The sequence below is a fragment of the Aethalodelphis obliquidens genome, unplaced genomic scaffold, assembly GCF_003676395.1.
Source record: "Aethalodelphis obliquidens isolate GAN/ISIS:26980383/991018 unplaced genomic scaffold, ASM367639v1 scaffold3, whole genome shotgun sequence".
NCBI lineage: Eukaryota > Metazoa > Chordata > Mammalia > Artiodactyla > Delphinidae > Aethalodelphis > Aethalodelphis obliquidens.
Genome location: NW_020837947.1, coordinates 35,189,874 through 35,207,604, shown reverse-complemented (window position 1 = coordinate 35,207,604; position 17,731 = coordinate 35,189,874). Strand labels below are relative to the sequence as shown.

The following is a 17,731-nucleotide window of genomic DNA, read 5'->3' as shown; positions in this document are numbered from 1 at the left end:
AGATCCAGAAAGAGTTTTCAAAAGGTTGGAGATATTATAGCATGTGTTTGTGCAGATGAAAAGAAAATTCAGCAAAGAAGGAAAATTCATGAAGCAAAATAGGGGAGAATTGCCAGAGGATGTCCTTAAGAAAGAGAGTGAACGGGGATCTAGGGCACAAGTGCATTAGTTGGCCTTAGATAGATGGTTCATCCATGGGAGCAGATGGAGATTGATGTGGTGTTGGGAGCATGTGGAAAGTCTCTATGGGGTGCTTCTATTTTGTTATTAAAAAAATGTCACCAACTGAGGGTTAGGATGGGGTAGGGAGTGTAGGGAGACTTGAAGAAGAGAATGGGTGAATGAATGGACTTTAGAAATAGCAAAAGACTGCAGGCTGTATTTGGAGGCTCAATAAAATGGTCATGGATTTACCTTGAGACCAGACACAAACTTGCAAGTTTTTCTTAAGACAACATCAATGTACAGATGCAAATACAGAATGGATTGAGATTTTAACATAAGCAGGGTTGGGTTTTTGTCAATTGAGTATGAGGGAAAAAAAGAGCCTGGCTAGAGAGTTAAGGATAAATGCAAGAGGATATTATGGTGATGTACAATAGACCACAGGAAGGAGAATAAAAAATAGATTAAGGTTAGGGACATGGTAGAGACAGAGAGGACAGTGATCCAGTAGCATGTAAGAATTGTTGAAGTGGGGATACTGGAGGAAGTGAGTTCCAGAGATAAGGTTGAAGAGTAAGACAACTGAATTGAGAATATGGAAGGGTATTAGTAATGACAAGGCCTAGTGTATGACCACAGATGTAAATGGCTCATAGGATGAAAGATAAGATTATTGGCAGAGAGGAGATCTTGAAAGTGGGAGGCCAGATAGAAGCATCTATGTGGATATTGAAAGCACAACACAACAACTTCTACAGCATTAGTATTAGAGGTAATTACAAATAACATCACAGTGATATCAGAGTGGTCAGACTAACAGTGTTCCAACATGTCTTGAGTACTTGTTAGAAATGCAAATTCTCAAGTCCCATTGAGACCTACTGAACCAAGAAACCAAGGGGTGGTGCTTCAGGTGATGCACGATGACGTCTGAGAACCACTTACAGGGACAGCACAGAAGATGGAAGAGTTAATTGCTTGGAAAGAAGGATTCAATGAGGTAGCATTTAAACTACAACAGAAGTTACTGCAAGGTTAAATGTAGGGGCCTTAAAATTAAAGGGAGCAGCATTTGTAAAGAAAAGCTTGAATCATGAAAAGACCTCAGATAAGATAACATAAAATTACGTAAAAGTGAAAAACGTTAGCTATTAATATCAGAAAATCATGCCTTGCTAGGAAGCCATTGTTTCTTCAAGAATCCTGATGAAACATCATAGAGTTCTTTCTATTCATCTACTTTTTCTTTCATTGGTATTAGGCTCAGTAGAGAATGAAAGCTGGGACAGTAAGTGTGGCTGCTTTGGCATACCAACATTTTCCACAATTTCCCAAAGTCTCTATCGAACACTGGAGAAATTGTTTCAAAGAGCTGGTGCTAAAGGCTAAAGCCGCAATGTTCGCCCGTCTATGACGTCACGGTGCGCCCACCGAGGGTGTGTTCCATCAACAGCCAGGCGCCGCGGGAGGGGCGGGGCTTGAGCGTGCTGACGTCACTACCGGGCGCCAGGCGCGCTCAATTGGCGGCGGATTCAAACGTTCTGGCCTGGTCTCAGGGCCTGTAGAAGCGTCGGAGTCGGGGTTCTCGGTGTCCCCGCGGGCGTGAGCTGCAGTGCGGCGCAGGGAGGACCTAGAAAGCTTAGGCGGCTGGTGCCCGAGCCGGAGGGAGAGGATGGCGCTCTCGACCACAGTCTCGCAGAAGAAGCTGGTAAAGCGGAAGGCTCCCCGCGGTTTTCTAAAGCGCGTCTTCAAGCAACGGAAGCCTCACCTCCGTCTGGAGACAAATAGCGACCTACTGGTGAGATTTTGTCCCTTCTAGGACTGGAAGTGGGGCGGAGACAGGGGAAATAACCCCCAGCCTTTATTTTGCCGCCCCCAGCCAATCTAGCTTTCAGGCCTACGTTTGAGGTGTTCGCAGCAACACCTGGGCGGGTTTGCCCCGGCCTGGCATATCAGTTAGTATTCCTGATGCTGAGTTGTTTTGGGGCCCTCTGAAATGTAGATATCCTGACCTTTTTTTACAGGAGGCTATTAGCCACATCAATTTAAGGAGAAAACTAACGTTAAGTTCCTGTTTATAGTTTTTCAATATCGCTATTAAGGAGCACAGTCTGGTACTGTGCTTAGTGTAACTTGCAAAGGTTCGAAAGATACATTTTAAAAAAATAGGTTTTGGAATTCAGGCTGGGTTATTTTTATTTAAATATTGTAAAAGGCATTACTGACATGCCTTTCAAAAGTGCCTTTCTCCTTGCCTTCCTTTCTTCCCCTTCTTTTTACGTTGTTAAACAAATATATTGCCCTATTTCCTCTACTTTAGCTTATTTACTAAAGAACCCCGATCCAAAAGTTTATTTGTAAGTAGTATGCTCCCAAATGTGAATTCGTTTTCCTAGACAAATAGAGCACCTGTTAGTTTAGTTTTCAAGCCCAACCATTAAAAGTTTATCTGACTCAGTAACTGCAGCATAATGCTCACATGATAAATGACCACAACCAAACCACGGTGTAATATTTCTGTTTTGAAATAAATTAAGAGTTTTTATGTTGAATGCCTGGAATATATATCCCTCTAGCAGAATGAACACTGTTTCCCTAGGTTTAAACCATAGGAGGCACCTCCTGTGGTTTGTTACAAGAGCTCTTTGAGTAAAGGAGACACTACAGGTGGGCACCTAATTTCCCTGAGATCAAGGATAAAGAATTGTGGATAATAGGGATATATGGCATGGAGGGTGGCTTCACGATACATCATTCCATCTCTTCTTAAGCTACATTGTCCCCCTCCCCCCGGCCCCACCTCTTTTCTCTACAGCCTCTGCCAGCTCTCTATTGCCTCCCCTAATTTTAGGGTTTCTATTTTAATAAATTACTATAGAATTGTCTTCACTTTTCCTTTCTCTGAGCCAAAACAACTTTTTTTTTTCTTGGAAAAGTAGCCCTTCTAATATCTCCTGTCCTTTCTTGTTCCTTTTTTAGACCCTATAAGAAAAGACAATATATACTGTTTTATTACCCTCCTTCCCCCAAGGTGGTGATTAAGGTGGCACAAGTGAACTGTATTAAAGTGAAATTGATTTTCAAAAGAATTTTAGGTAATTTATTCTGAAGTTTTCACTGGTGCTGGGGTTCTCTCAATAAATGGAGGGGGGAGGAAATGTACCTGCTCTAGAATCTAGGAGACTACCAGCTCGTGTAGATTGTTGGACAGAAATTTCTCAAGTAGTCAGATTCCTCCCACATCCACACTTGCCTGCCCCAAGTGATGCCTGGACAGGAGGACTCTATTGTGGAGTGGGATCCAGGTGGTACAGGAAAGAAGGGGAGGTGAGATTCTAAGCATTTGCAGTGGTAGGGGAATGGAAGTTCTTTACGCTACCGTCTATTACTAGATTGTATGCTTGTCTTTGGCTTTCATTATTTCTCCTTCACCATCTTGTATATGCCATGCATCACTCTGGTTTCTTTACTTATGGTTTTCTGCTTGCCATTGGTACTTAATTATCTTACTCAGCAGGTGCCCCACATTATCCATAAACTTCTCTACAGTTAAGGTAGTCTGTTTTTTTTCCTGAACTTTGATAGCCGTAAGAGTGCACATCATACAGTTTAGCTACTAGGACCCTGACACTATTCTCTAAGTTTTATATGTCAGTGTTGTCTCCCAGTGCGGTATGCAGCTTCTTGAGGCGAAGGGACCACACATATCTCCTTTTGTGTCTTCCATTATCTTTAACACAGAACTAATATACTTTTATGATGTCTTTGCATAAGATATTTCTTCTGTTTGAAGATGTCCTCACTCCACTCCGCTTCTCATACTTCAGTTATTTCAAAATTCAGTTCAAATGCCTATTATTCGGTGAAGCCTTCTTTCATGGTCTTAGAAAGCATCAACCTTACCTTCCAGTATCATCTACTGTCACACATTTGTCTTTAATTAGGTTTCATTCTCCCATGGGACTGGGAACTTTGAATTGGGAACTTATTGTATTCCTGGTGTTTAGCATAATACCTTGAACATTCTGAGTGTACAATTAAAGTTGGGAGTGATGATGACTATATGTGGATTGATATTTCTAACATTTTACTTATAACCTCCTTGTGTTACTTCATATTCTTCTGCACTGGCTTTTTATTGTTGTTTTATTTTATGACTTATTTGATTGTATATCACCAGGGCCAATACTGATGAGTGTACGTTAATCTCACATTGTTCGGCTTTCTTGTGACTCAGTTTTTAGATTTATCACTAAGGAATATTGTGCAAATATCTGGGTACTTACAGTTTATGTAAAACTCAGAAGTGCTGTGAGGAAGTGGGGAGGAAGTCAGGCTGGCCCAGTCTTTTGGTCACCTGAGACTGTCAAATGGATACCTCTTTGTAAATTATCTTTTGGTTTACCTTTCAAGCAAGCTGATTTTTTATTTTTCCAAAGTGTAAGTTCTTGATGGAATGGCTTTCAGGATTGAATGTCTAGCTTAAACCATAAAATTTGCTTTTGTTCTGACCCTTTTAATTTAAACCTTAGTGCCCTTGAGTGACACCACTCAATTAACTGTTTTATTACAGATAAATAGGTTGTTTAAAAAAAAATTCTGACATTAAAATAAAGTAATATTAATTCAGTATCTATGGTTCATGCCCATGAAGAGTAAAGGACTCAAGCCTCAAAACAGAGTGTGGTTTATTTGGGATTGGCTAAAAAAATTTTTTGCCTAATTTGGGGAGGTATGGATGGATCTTCTGTTCATGCAGTAATAATTGACTACCTACTTCATATTGGGCCATGGGCTAAAGGTCACTGGGGATATAATGTCTGGGAAGATAGACATGGTTTAGCCCTTATAGTACATTGAAGAAGACAGGTGAGAAATTGCTGCCTAGTGTATGTAGTATGTGTAGTGATAAGAAGTTCAGGGTGCCATGGATCTATATAACCTTACATATTGGGAGGAATTGGGCTTTTTAGAGAAGTCTGTAAACCAGTAGCATGGCTGTAGGCAAACTTGTATTTGAATACTGAAAGAAGTTCAAAAGACCTATTATAGAACTGAAAGTTGGGAAAGGTGAGAGATGAAATTAGAAAAGCCTAGTCAAGTGGGGTTTAGTATTAAGGAATTTGGAATTTTTCATGAGGCATCTGGAAGATATTTAGCTTTAGAAGTAGAAAATACAGATTAACGGAGGAAATTGAGCCACGTTATGGAGTACTTTTGTTGCAGAAGGAAATGGTATATCATTGGAAGTTTAAAGAAATTTTGAATGACATGGTATAATGTAAAGAATCAGGATTGGGTGATTTAGCTCAGAGTTCTTGTGAGAATTAAACAAGACAGTGCATCAAAAAAGTACCAAAAGAATATCTTCTTCCATAGGTTCTTTATCATGTTAAATTTAAATCCCCAAATTCCTCTGCTTGCCCCAAATATCACTAAAATATTCTTAAACATCTATAACAATCCGCTAAAGATTTCTGCATAATAATTTAAAGCACCAAATTTATTAGTTATTAAACATTTGGTGAACTGTTGGGGAGAGTTAAGTATTGTGTGTTTTTCTTTAATTTTATTTTTTTATACAGCAAGTTCTTATTGGCTATCAGTTTTATACATATTAGTGTATATATATCAATCCCAATCTCCCAATTCATCCCCGCCCCCGCTTTCCCCCCTTGGTGTCCATACATTTGTTCTCTACATCTGTCTCTATTTCTGCCTTGGAAACTGGTTCATCTGTACTATTTTTCTAGATTCCAAATATATGCGTTAATATACAATATTTGTTCTTCTCTTTCTGACTTACCTCATTCTGTATGACAGTCTCTAGTTCCATCCACGTCTCCACAGATGACCCAGTTTCATTCCCTTTGATGGCTGGGTAGTATTCCATTGTATATATGTACCACATCTTCTTTATCCATTCGTCTGTTGGTGGCATTTAGGTTGCTTCCATGACCTGTCTGTTTTAAACAGTGCTGCAATGAACATTGGGGTGCGTGTGTCTTTTTGAATTATGATTTTCTCTGGGTATATGCCCAGTAGTGAGATTGCTCGGTCATATCGTAATTCTATTTTTAGTTTTTACGAAACCTCCATACTGTTCTCCATAGTGGCTGTATCAATTTGCATTCCCACCAACAATGCAAGAGGGTTCCCTTTTCTTTACACCCTCTCCAACATTTGTTGTTTGTAGATTTTCTGATGATGCCCATTCTAACTGGTGTGAGGTGATACCTCATTGTGGTTTTGATTTGCATTTCTCTAATAATTAGTGATGTTGAGCATCTTTTCGTGTGCCTCTTGGCCATCTGTTTCTCTTCTTTGGAGAGATGTCTATTTAGGTCTACTGCCCATTTTAAAACTTTTTTTAATTTTTTTGCGGTACGCGGGCCTCTCACTGTTGTGGCCTCTCCCGTTGTGGAGCACAGGTTCTGGACGTGCAGGCTCAGTGGCCATGGCTCGTGGGCCCAGCTGCTCCGTGGCATGTGGGATCTTCCCAGACCGGGGCACGAACCCGTGTCCCCTGCATCGGCAGGCGGACTCTCAACCACTGTGCCACCAGGGAAGCCCTACTGCCCATTTTTTGATTGGGTTGCTGGTTTTTTTAATATTGAGCTGCATGAGCTGTTTATATATTTTGGAGATTAATCCTTTTTCTGTTGATTCGTTTGCATATATCTTCTCCCATTCTGAGGGTTGTCTTTTCATCTTGTTTATAGTTTCCTTTGCTGTGCAAAAGCTTTTAAGTTTCATTAGGTCCCATTTGTTTGTTATTGTTTTGATTTCCATTACTCTAGGAGGTGGGTCAGAAAAGATCTTGCTTTGATTTATGTCAAAGGGTGTTCTTCCTATGGTTTCCTCTAAGAGTTTTTTTCTTTTTTCTTTCCGGTTTGCGGGCCTCTCACTTCTGTGGCCTCTCCCGTTGTGGAGTACAGGCTCTGGACGCGCAGGCTCAGCGGCCATGGCACACGGGCCCATCTGCTCCGCGGCACGTGGGATCTTCCCAGACTGGGGCACAAACCCGTGTCCCCTGCATCGGCAGGCGGACTCTCAACCACTGCGCCACCAGGGAAGCCCTCCTCTAAGAGTTTTATAGTGTCTGGTCTTACATTTAGGTCTTTAATCCATTTTGAGTTTACTTTTGTGTATAGTGTTAGGAAGTGTTCTAATTTCATTCTTTTACATGTAGCTGTCCAGTTTTCCCAGCACCACTTATTGAAGAGACTGTTTTTTCTCCATTGTATCTCCTTGCCTCCTTTGTCATAGATTAGTTGACCATAGGTGCGTGGGTTTATCTCTGGGCTTTGTATCCTGTTCCCTTGATCTGTATTTCTCTTTTTGTTTCAGTACCATATTGTCTTGATTACTGTAGCTTTGTAGTATAGTGTGAAGTCAGGGAGTCTAATTCCTCCACCTCCATTTTTTTCCCTCAAGATTGCTGTGGCTATTCGGGCTCTTTTGTGTCTCCATACACATTTTAAGATTCTTTGTTCTAGTTCTGTAAAAAAAAAAAAAAAAAAAAAATGCCATTGGTAATTTGATAAGGATTGCATCGAATCTGTAGATTGCTTTGGGTAGTATAGTCATTTTCACAATATTGATTCTTCCAATCTAAGAACATGGTATATCTCCCCATCTGTTTGTGTCATCTTTGATTTCTTTCATTTGTGTCTTACAGTTTTCTGAGGACAGATTTTTTACCTCCTTAGGTAGCTTTATTCCTAGGTATTTTATTCTTTTTGTTGCAATGGTGAAGGGGATTGTTTCCTTAATTTCTCTTTCTGATCTTTCGTTGTTAGTGTATAGGAATGCAAGAGATTTCTGTGCATTAATTTTGTATCCTGCAACTTTACCAAATGCATTCATTAGCTCTAGTAGTTTTCTGGTAGCATCTTTAGGATTCTCTATGTATAGTATCATGTCATCTGCAAACAGTGACAGCTTTACTTCTTCTTTTCCGATTTGGGTTCCTTTTATTTCTTTTTCTTCTCTGATTGCTGTGGTTAAAAATTCCAAAACTATGTTGAATAATTGTGGTGAGAGTGGACAACCTTGTCTTGTTCCTGATCTTAGAGGAAATGGTTTCAGTTTTTCACTGTTGAGAATGATGTTTGCTGTGGGTTTGTCATATATGGCCTTTATGATGTTGAGGTAGGTTCCCTCTATGCCCACTTTCTGGAGAGTGTTTATTATAAATGGATGTTGAATTTCGTCAGAAGCTTTTTCTGCATCTTTTGAGATGATCATATGGTTTTTATTCTTCAATTTGTTAATATGGTGTATCACATTGACTTTTTTATTGAAGAATTCTTGCATCTCTGGGATAAATCCCACTTGATCATGGTATATGATCCTTTTAATGTGTTGTTGGATTCTGTTTGCTAGGATTTTTGCATCTATATTCATCAGTGGTATTGGTCTGTAATTTTCCTTTTTTGTCGTATCTTTGTCTGGTTTTGGTATCAGGGTGATGGTGGCCTCATAGAATGAGTCTGGGAGTCTTCCTTCCTGTGCAGTTTTTTGGAAGAGTTTGAGAAGGATGGGTGTTAGCTCTTCTCTAAATGTTGGTTAGAATTCACCTGTGAAGCCATCTGGTCCTGGACTTTTGTTTGTTGGAAGATATTTAATCACAGTTTCAATTTCATTACTTGTGGTGGGTCTGTTTATATTTTCTGTTTCTTCCTGGTTCAATCTTGGAAGGTTATACCTTTCTAAGAATTTGTCCATTTCTTCCATGTTGTCCATTTTATTGGCATAGATTTGCTTGCAGTAGTCTCTTAGGATGCTTTGTATTTCCATGGTGTCCGTTGTAACTTCTTCTTGTTCATTTCTAATTTTACTGATTTGAGTCCTCTCCCTCTTGATGAGTCTGGCTAAAGGTTTATCAATTTTGTTTATCTTCTCAAAGAACCAGCTTTTAGTTTTATTGATCTTTGTTATTGTTTTCTTTGTTTCTATTTCATTTATTTCTGCTCTGATCTTTATAATTTCTTTCCTCCTACTAACTTTGGGTTTTGTTTGTTCTTCTTTCTCTAGTTCCTTTAGGTATAAGGTTAGATTGTTTATTTGAGAATTTTCATGTTTCCTGAGGTAGGCTTCTATAGCTATAAACTTCCCTCTTAGAACTGCTTTTGCTGCATCCCATAGGTTTTAGATCGTCATCTTTTTGTTGTCATTTGTCTGTAGGTATTTTTTGATTTCCTCTTTGATTTATTTAGTGACCTGTTGGTTATTTAGTAACATATTGTTTAGTCTCCATGTGTTTGTGTTTTTTATGTTTTTTCCCCTGTAATTGATTTCTAATCTCATAGTGTGGTGGTCGTAAAGGATGCTTGATATGATTTCAATTTTCTTAAATTTGCTGAGGCTTGATTTGTGACCCAAGATGTGATGTGTCCTGGAGAATGTTCCATGTGCACTTGAGAAGAAAGTGTAATGTGCTGTTTTTGGATGGAATAAATATCAGTTTATTTATTATAAATATGACAAATATTCTTATAAATATCAATTTAATCTGGTTGGTCTGTTGTGTCATTTAAAGCTTGTGTTTCCTTATTAATTTTCTGTCTGGATGATCTGTCCATTGGTGTAGGTGAGGTGTTAAAGTCCCCCACTATTATTGTGTTACTGTCGATTTCCTCTTTTATAGCTGTTAGCAGTTGCCTTATGTATTGAGGTGCTCCTGTGTTGGGTGCATATATATTTATAATTGTTATATCTTCTTGGATTGATCTCTTGATCATTATGTAGTGTCCTTCCTTGTCTCTTGCAACATTCTTTATTTTAAAGTCTGTTTTATCTGAGAATTGCTACTCCAGCTTTCTTTTGATTTCCATTTGCATGTAATACCTTTTTCTGTCACCTCACTTTCAGTCTGTTTGTGTCTCTAGGTCTGAAGTGGGTCTCTTGTAGACAGTATATATATGGGTCTTGTTTTTGTATCTATTCAGCGAGCCTGTGTCTTTTGGTTGGAGCATTTAATCCATTTATAGTTAAGGTAATTATTGATATGTATGTTCCTATTACCATTTTCTTAATTGTTTTGAGTTTTTTTTTTTTTGGTCCTTTTCTTCTCTTGTGTTTCCACTTAGAGAAGCTCCTTTAGCATTTGTTATAGAGCCGGTTTGGTGGTGCTGAATTCTCTTAGCTTTCGCTTTTCTGTAAAGCTTTTAACTTCTCCATCGAATCTGAATGAGATCCTTGCTGGGTAGAGTAATCTTGGTTGTAGCTTTTTCTTTTTCCCTTTCATCACTTTAAATATATTGTGCCACTCTCTTCTGGCTTGTTGAGTTTCTGCTGAGAAATCAGCTGTTAACCTTATGGGAGTTCCCTTGCATATTATTTGTTGTTTTTCCCTTGTTGCCTTTAATAATTTTTCGTTGTCTTTAATTTGTGTCAGTTTGATTACTGTGTGTCTCAGCATGTTTCTTCTTGGGTTTATCCTGCCTGGGAGTCTCTGTGCTTCCCGGATTTGGGTGACTATTTCCTTTTCCATGGTAGGGAAGTTTTCCAGTATAATCTCTTCAAATATTTTCTTGGGTCCTTCCTCTCTCTCTTCTCCTTCTTGAACCCCTATAGTGTGAATGTTGGTGTGTTTAATGTTGTCCCAGAGGTCTCTTAGGCTGTCTTCATTTTTTTTTCTTTATTCTGTTCCATGACATTGAATTCCACCATTCTTTTTCCAGGTCACTTATCTGTTCTTCTGCCTCAATTATTCTGGTATTTATTCCTTCTAGTGAATTTTTCATTTCAGTTATGGTGTTCATCTCTGTTTGTTTGTTCTTTAATTCTTCTAGGTGTTTGTTCTTTAATTCTTCTAAACCTTTGTTAAACATTTCTTGCATCTTCTCAGTCTTTTCCTTCATTCTTTTTCCGAGGTCCTGGCTCATCTTCACTATCATTATTCTGAATTCTTTTTTGGAAGGTTGCCTATCTCCACTTCATTTAATTGTTTTTCTGGGGTTTTATCTTGTTCCTTCATGTGGTACATAGCCCTCTCCCTTTTCATTTTGTCTCTCTTTCTGTGAATGTGGTTTTCATTCCATAGTCTGCAGGATTTTAGTTTCTTACTTCTGCCAAGTGTTATGTATTAATTAATTCTCACTGCAAAGAGTGTGTACTATTATATAAATTATCAAATAAATTATATGTTAAAGAGACTATCTAATTGGACCTAGATTGGTAGTGAATTCAGGCACATGGCAGAAGCAATGGATAGAGATGTTACCAGTAATTTAAATAAAAGAGCAGTAGATGTGATGCTAGAGGGAGAAATGAGATAGGACTGCAACTCACTTTACATTCTCTGTTGCTTGGGTTCGAGCTCTACTTTGACTGTTTTCAAGCTATATATATATGCATATAGAATGAGTAGCCCTTTTGTGTTAGGGTAGTGAATTTTGAGTAAAATATTTAGCAAAATGTACATATTGAAATAGGTTAAATAATGATATATGTACATATATATTATGGTATATGTATATGTTTTGCTAATATGTAGAAGTTGTTTCTATAAGAATATGCAAGAAGCTGGCAACCATAGTTTACTGGGGGATGATGTGGAAGAGCGACTTACTTTTGTCAGTCTATCCTTTTGCAGACTTTTTGCTTTGTATTTTGAAATACCTATTTGTTCACAAGAAGTGGCAAAAATAGTAGAGAATTCCCCTTACCTTTTTTGCAGCTTCCCACAATGCTAATATCTTATATAACTACAGTTCTTTGTGGACTTTGGAATTTTGTATTGTCTGCTTATTTTATGTAGTTTAAGGCTACTTTTTAAGAAATTTTAAGATTATTAATAGTAGATATGATTATTTTGATGTTGGAAGCCAAGTAACTTGACCTTTGTATATAAATGCAATAAAGTTTTAAAATTTCAATTCTTAACATGTTTTTAATTAGATATTTCAAATTAAATATCTGGTTACAAAATCTTTATACCTTGGATTATAGAATGAGAGATGACTAGCTTTAAATACAATATTTGATATGTTTTTTTAATTTGGGGGAAATTTTAAATTACATTAGAAAGTTAAATTTAGTTGGAATGGGAAACAGGAATATTTTTTCTTAATAGAGACCTACCTATGTTTTGATATAATGATCCTTTAGAGTAATGTTATTGTCTATGGCCTTTGGTCAGCTTTACATAGACTTGTTTCATGTATTGTAATAACTAAGTCTCTTTTTATGGAATCTTAAGATGGACATATATTAAAGTGAATTCTGTTACTTTAAATAAAGGTTAATTGATGTAATCGCAGTAGTAAATAGTACAGCATTAAAATTGGGGATATTCTTTTTATTTTTCTTATAAATTTGTTTATTTTTACTTATTTATTATTTTTGGCTGTGTTGGGTCTTCATAGCTGCGCACGGCTTTCTCTAGTTGCCGCGAGCGGGGGGCTACTCTTTGTTGCGGTACGTGGGCTCCTCATTGCGGTGCCTTGTTGCGGAACACGGTCTCTAGAGCACGTGGGCTTCAGTAGATGCAGTGCGTGGGCTCAGTAGTTGTGGCTCGTGGGCTCTAGAGTGCAGGCTCAGTAGTCATGGCTCACAGGCTTTGTTGCTCCGCGGCATGTGGGATCTTCCCAGACCAGGGCTCGAACCCGTGTCCCCTACATTGGCAGGTGGATTCTTAACCACTGTGCCACCAGGGAAGCCTGGGGATATTCTTTTTAAAAGTCATTATTTCAAAACATCAGTGTTTGAGCTTAAAAATCCTTTTGCATTTTCTCTTTTAAAGGTGCATCTGAACTGTTTACTCTTTGTTCATCGATTAGCAGAAGAGGCTCGGACAAATGCTTGTGAGAATAAGTGTGGAGTCATTAAAAAGGAGCATGTACTGGCTGCAGCAAAGGTAAGATCTGAATTTCTTTTCTTGAGCACAGTTGCCTTAAAACACCACCTAGTTCGTCACCTCTGCCTGGTTTAGATTCCTTATTCAGTTTTGTTGACTGAGTTGATGCTTGGCTTTTCACGGGTTTTAATTACAGAGTTATGGTTTTTTTTATTATGTATATTATGGATTTCTGATGGAAAGATTCATGGCCATTGCCTTATTGCCATTTAGGGGAAAATAAGTGTTTGACTGCTAATCTGTAGGATATGTAGTAGCCTATATATAGCTGAGAAGGTTTATTACCTTGAAATTTATCAAAATTTTCTTCTTGATCATTTTAAGTTTACCTAATGATTTTTCTACATTTGTTTTGAGATTTGAGTGACTTCTGAATCATATTGCTTATATAAGCAGAGAAGATTGCTTCTTACTGATATTTCTGTATAATGTAATAGTGTGATGTCTTTTCCATATATGTTCCCAAGATTTTTTCCATATGTTCCAGAGTTTTTTCCATATATGTTCCCAAGATTATTTTCACTTGATGTTAATAGATGCCCCAATATAAAAGGCTTCTGGGGTCAGATAAGTTTATATAACCTAACATACTATACCTCCTTGAATAGTCATAATGTTACGTATAGAGAGCTTGTTTCTGTAAGAATATGCAAGAAATTGGCACATGGTTGACTGGAGGATGATGTGTGAGAGAGACTTATTTTTGACAGTTTACCTCTTTATAGGCTTTTTTTGTTTAACATTTAATATTTTTGAAATAATTATAGACTCACAGAAGGTGCAAAAATAGTGTAGAGTTCCACTGTACCTTTTATCCAACTTCCCACAACGGTAACGTCTTTATATAACTATAGATATGTAAAGTTATGAAAGTTTATGAGAAATATACCAGTAATTTGTTGAACTCTGTTTAATTTAGTATTTTGTAAATTTGGGTGTATAATATACTTAGAATTTTGTAAATTCATTTGAGTACATAGTATTCTTTTGCAGTCCCTATACTAACTTCTTGTAGAACAGAGAAGTACTGGCCTAGGGTATAAACCTATTTGGTGACTTCTGTGGAAGCCTAGAAATGGGCATGCCGTGGCATTTTTTAAGGGGCTTTAAATTCTCTTACAACTATAAACATTTCAACAAGTTTCTGTACTATTAAAGTTGATATAAGTGCTTTCTGCAGGTAAAGCAGGGCTTAAGAACTTGAAGAGTATATGTGTGTGTCTTAAATTTAGGGTTGGTTTGTTTTTATTAATGAATTTATATGTGTACTTACCTAAAAGTAGGTAAGTTCTTTACAATATTTTTGGATATATTCTGGTCTCTAATGTTCCTTGTCTTTTACAACTTAAGATCTCATTTTGTTTAAAATGAGATTAAAAATTATCTTAAAAATTATCTACCTAACAAGCTTTTCAGCTTGAGATGACTAGTCTTGGTCTCTGATATAATTCCAGCCTAAATACAAGAAATTTGGTGTTGCAGTGGATTTGTATTGCTTTATAGTTGTTAAATGCCTGATTCATAATAGGATTTTCAAGTTTTGGAACATTCCTTAACTCCCCGAATTGCTAAATTGTCTATAAACCTCAAGTTGGGAGCCATTAATCTGTACACTTTTGGCACAGTTGAAGAAATTAACATCTAGAAGTGACTATTATAAAACCAGATTTTGAGAATCTAGGCATGTTTCACATTCTTTGAGAGAATTACACTATTTTAGAGAAGTCTAAAACCGTTTATAAGGCAAAAGATTCCCTAATCACATTCCAAATTGGGTTTTATAAATTCAGAGACTTGCATACTATACACATAGGACTTTTCAACTTTTTTTGAGGAATTGTGTTTTATTTGGCATAGGTATAATATGAATCTTCATTTTCTCCCCCTCACAGGTAATTCTAAAGAAGAGCAGAGGTTAGAAGTCAAAGAACACATTTTTGAAAATTATAAGATGTATTATTTTAGGTGGTAACAGATCGTGAAAGCACTTTTTATATAGCAGTTAATATTGTGTATTAAAATATTGGCTTGCTGAAGGATGTGTGTGTTTGTATGTTTTTTACTGGTATTGAAATGTCTCAAGTATACACATAGAACTATATAAGCTTTGTATTTGAGGAATTGTTTCATTTTAAATGGCCTTTAGTTCATTCTGCTTCCCTTTTTGTTGGTATTGCAGATGTTTTACATATCAAAAAAAGGAATCTTAGTGTGTGAAGTAGCTTGAAGAGATGTATTTCTTAGAATTAAGTTTATAAGTATTTAGATTTAGCCACAGTTAACTATGGAATCAATTTAATCTCTGAAGGAAGACAATGTGCAGTCAAATCTAGGTGTATTTTAAATATTTTAACTGTTTAATGCCTTTGCATAAGCAATGCAGTCTACTTTTATTTAGACCAATAGTGTAATAATATAATTTCTCAACTGTAAACACCAGCAGGGTGTTTTCAAAAACCTATTTCCCTCCAAAACCAAAAAAAAAATACAGAGCAAATTGACGTATTTTCTTCAAGTCACACAGATTTAGTAGATGGGTATTTGTTTCCCCCCAAGAAATTTTTTAGAAATTTATCGCATATCATTTAATAGTTGTGTTTTTAACTTTTTATTTCGAAATAATTATAGATTGCAACTTGAAGTTGCAAAAGTAGTACAGAGAGGTCCACATGTACTCTATATCCAGTTTTCTCCCAGTGCCTACATCTTAAATAATTACAGTACAATATCAAAACCAGGAATTTGACTTGGTACAGTGTGTGTATAATTCTGTACCATTTTAGTACATTTGGAGATCTGTGTAACCACCACTACAGTCAAGATACAGAATTATTTCATCATCACAGACTTCTCCATCATGCTATTCTTTTATAAATTACACCCAGCTCCCCACGTCCACTGCACACACAACACTCCCCTTCCTATTTCCACCATCCCTAAGCCATGGCAACCACTAAACTATTCTCCATGTCTATAATTTTGCCATTGTGATGCAATCATACAGGTTATGACTTTTGGGAATTTGCTTTTTTCACTCAGCATAACTCTCTTGATCCTCCAAGTTGTTGCATGTAGCAATTTGTTCCTTTTCATTACTGAGTCGTCATATTCCATGGTATTTATGTACCACAGTTCATACAGCTATTTACTCATTGAGGGATATTTTGATTATTTCTAGTTTTTGGCTATCACAAATAAAGCTGTTGTGAACAGTTGTGTACCAGTTTTTATACAAAACAGTTTTCATTTCTCTGGGATAAATGCCCAGGAATGTGATTGCTGGGTTTAATGGTAAGTATGTGTTTAGTTTTTCAAAAAGAAATGGCCAAAGTATTTTGCAGAGTGGCTGTACCATTTTGTATTCCCATTAGCAGTTTGTGAGAGTCATTTTTTCCTCCTTCTCATGAACATTTGGTATTATTTTTTATTTTAGCTGTTCTGCTATGAATGTCTAATCATGGTTTTTAATTTACATTTCCCTAATGGCTAATGATGTTGCACATAATTTCATATGTTCGTCATCCATTTTTTCTCTTTAATAAAATGTTTCTTCATTTCTTTTGCCCATTTTCTGTTTTTCTAATGTTGAATTTTGAGAGTTTTCTAGGTATAGGTCTTTGGTCAGACATGTGGTTTGCAAATATTTTCTTCTATTCTGTAGCTTGCCTTTTATCCTTTAACAGTATCTTTCGAAGTTCAATGATTTTCACTTTTGATGAGGTCCAGTTTATTTTTTATTTATTTATTTTCATGCTGTTGGTGTCATGTTTAAGAACTCTTCACCAAGCCCTACATCTTATAGATTTTCTCCTGTATTATTATTTTTCAAACTTACCCTTTTTTGTTGTTATTGCAGTTTTCTTTTTAACATCTTTATTGAAGTATAATTGCTTAAAATGTTGTGTTAGTTGCTGCTGTATAACAAAGTGAATCAGCTATATGTATACATATATCCCCATATCCCCTCCCTCTTGTGTCTCCCTCCCCCCATCCTTATCCCACCCCTCTAGGTGGTCACAAAGCAGTGAGCTGATGTCCCTGTGCTATGCGGCTGCTTCCCATTAGCTATCTGTTTTACATTTGGTAGTGTATATATGTCACTGCCACTCTCTCGCTTTGTCTCAGCTTACCATTCCCCGTCCTCGTGTCATCAGGTCCATTCTCTATATCTGCATCTTTATTCCTGTCCTGCCCCTAGGTTCTTCAGAACCATTTCTTTTTCTGATTCCATATATATGTGTTAGCATATGGTATTTGTTTTTCTTTTCCTGACTTACTTCACTCTGTATGACAGACTCTAAATCCATCCACCTCATGACAAATAACTCAGTTTCGTTTCTTTTTATGGCTGAGTAATATTCCACTGTATATATGTGCCATGTCTTCTTCATCCATTCATCTGTCAGTGGACACTTAGGTTGCTTCCATGTCATGGCTATTGTAAATAGTGCTGCAATGAACATTGTGGTACATGACTCTTTTTGAATTATGGTTTTCTCAGGTATTTGCCCAGTAGTGGGATTGCTGGTTCATAGGGTAGTTGTATTTTTAGTTTTTTAAGGAACCTCCATACTGTTCTCCATAGTGGCTGTATCAATTTACATTCCCACCAACAGTGCAAGAGGGTTCCTTTTTCTCCACACCCTCTCCAGCATTTATTGTTTGTAGATTTTTTGATGATGGCCATTCTGACCCTTGTGA

General features: G+C 37.0%; 1 protein-coding gene across 2 annotated transcripts; it reads left to right on the top strand.

The window, feature by feature from the left end:
- The first annotated feature begins 1,681 nt into the window (after window positions 1-1,681).
- On the top strand, window positions 1,682-15,067 carry CENPW (centromere protein W). 2 transcript variants are annotated; one of them, XM_027087000.1, is made up of 3 exons: window positions 1,692-1,963; window positions 12,917-13,030; window positions 14,923-15,067. In XM_027087000.1, the coding sequence occupies exons 1-3, from the start codon at window positions 1,838-1,840 to the stop codon at window positions 14,947-14,949; spliced, it is 267 nt and encodes an 88-aa protein (XP_026942801.1). In that variant the 5' UTR covers window positions 1,692-1,837; the 3' UTR covers window positions 14,950-15,067. The 2 variants fall into 2 exon arrangements, with proteins under 2 accessions (XP_026942810.1, XP_026942801.1); XM_027087009.1 differs by lacking the exon at window positions 14,923-15,067 and having other exon boundaries at window positions 1,682-1,963; window positions 12,957-13,034.
- The last annotated feature ends 2,664 nt before the right edge of the window (window positions 15,068-17,731 follow it).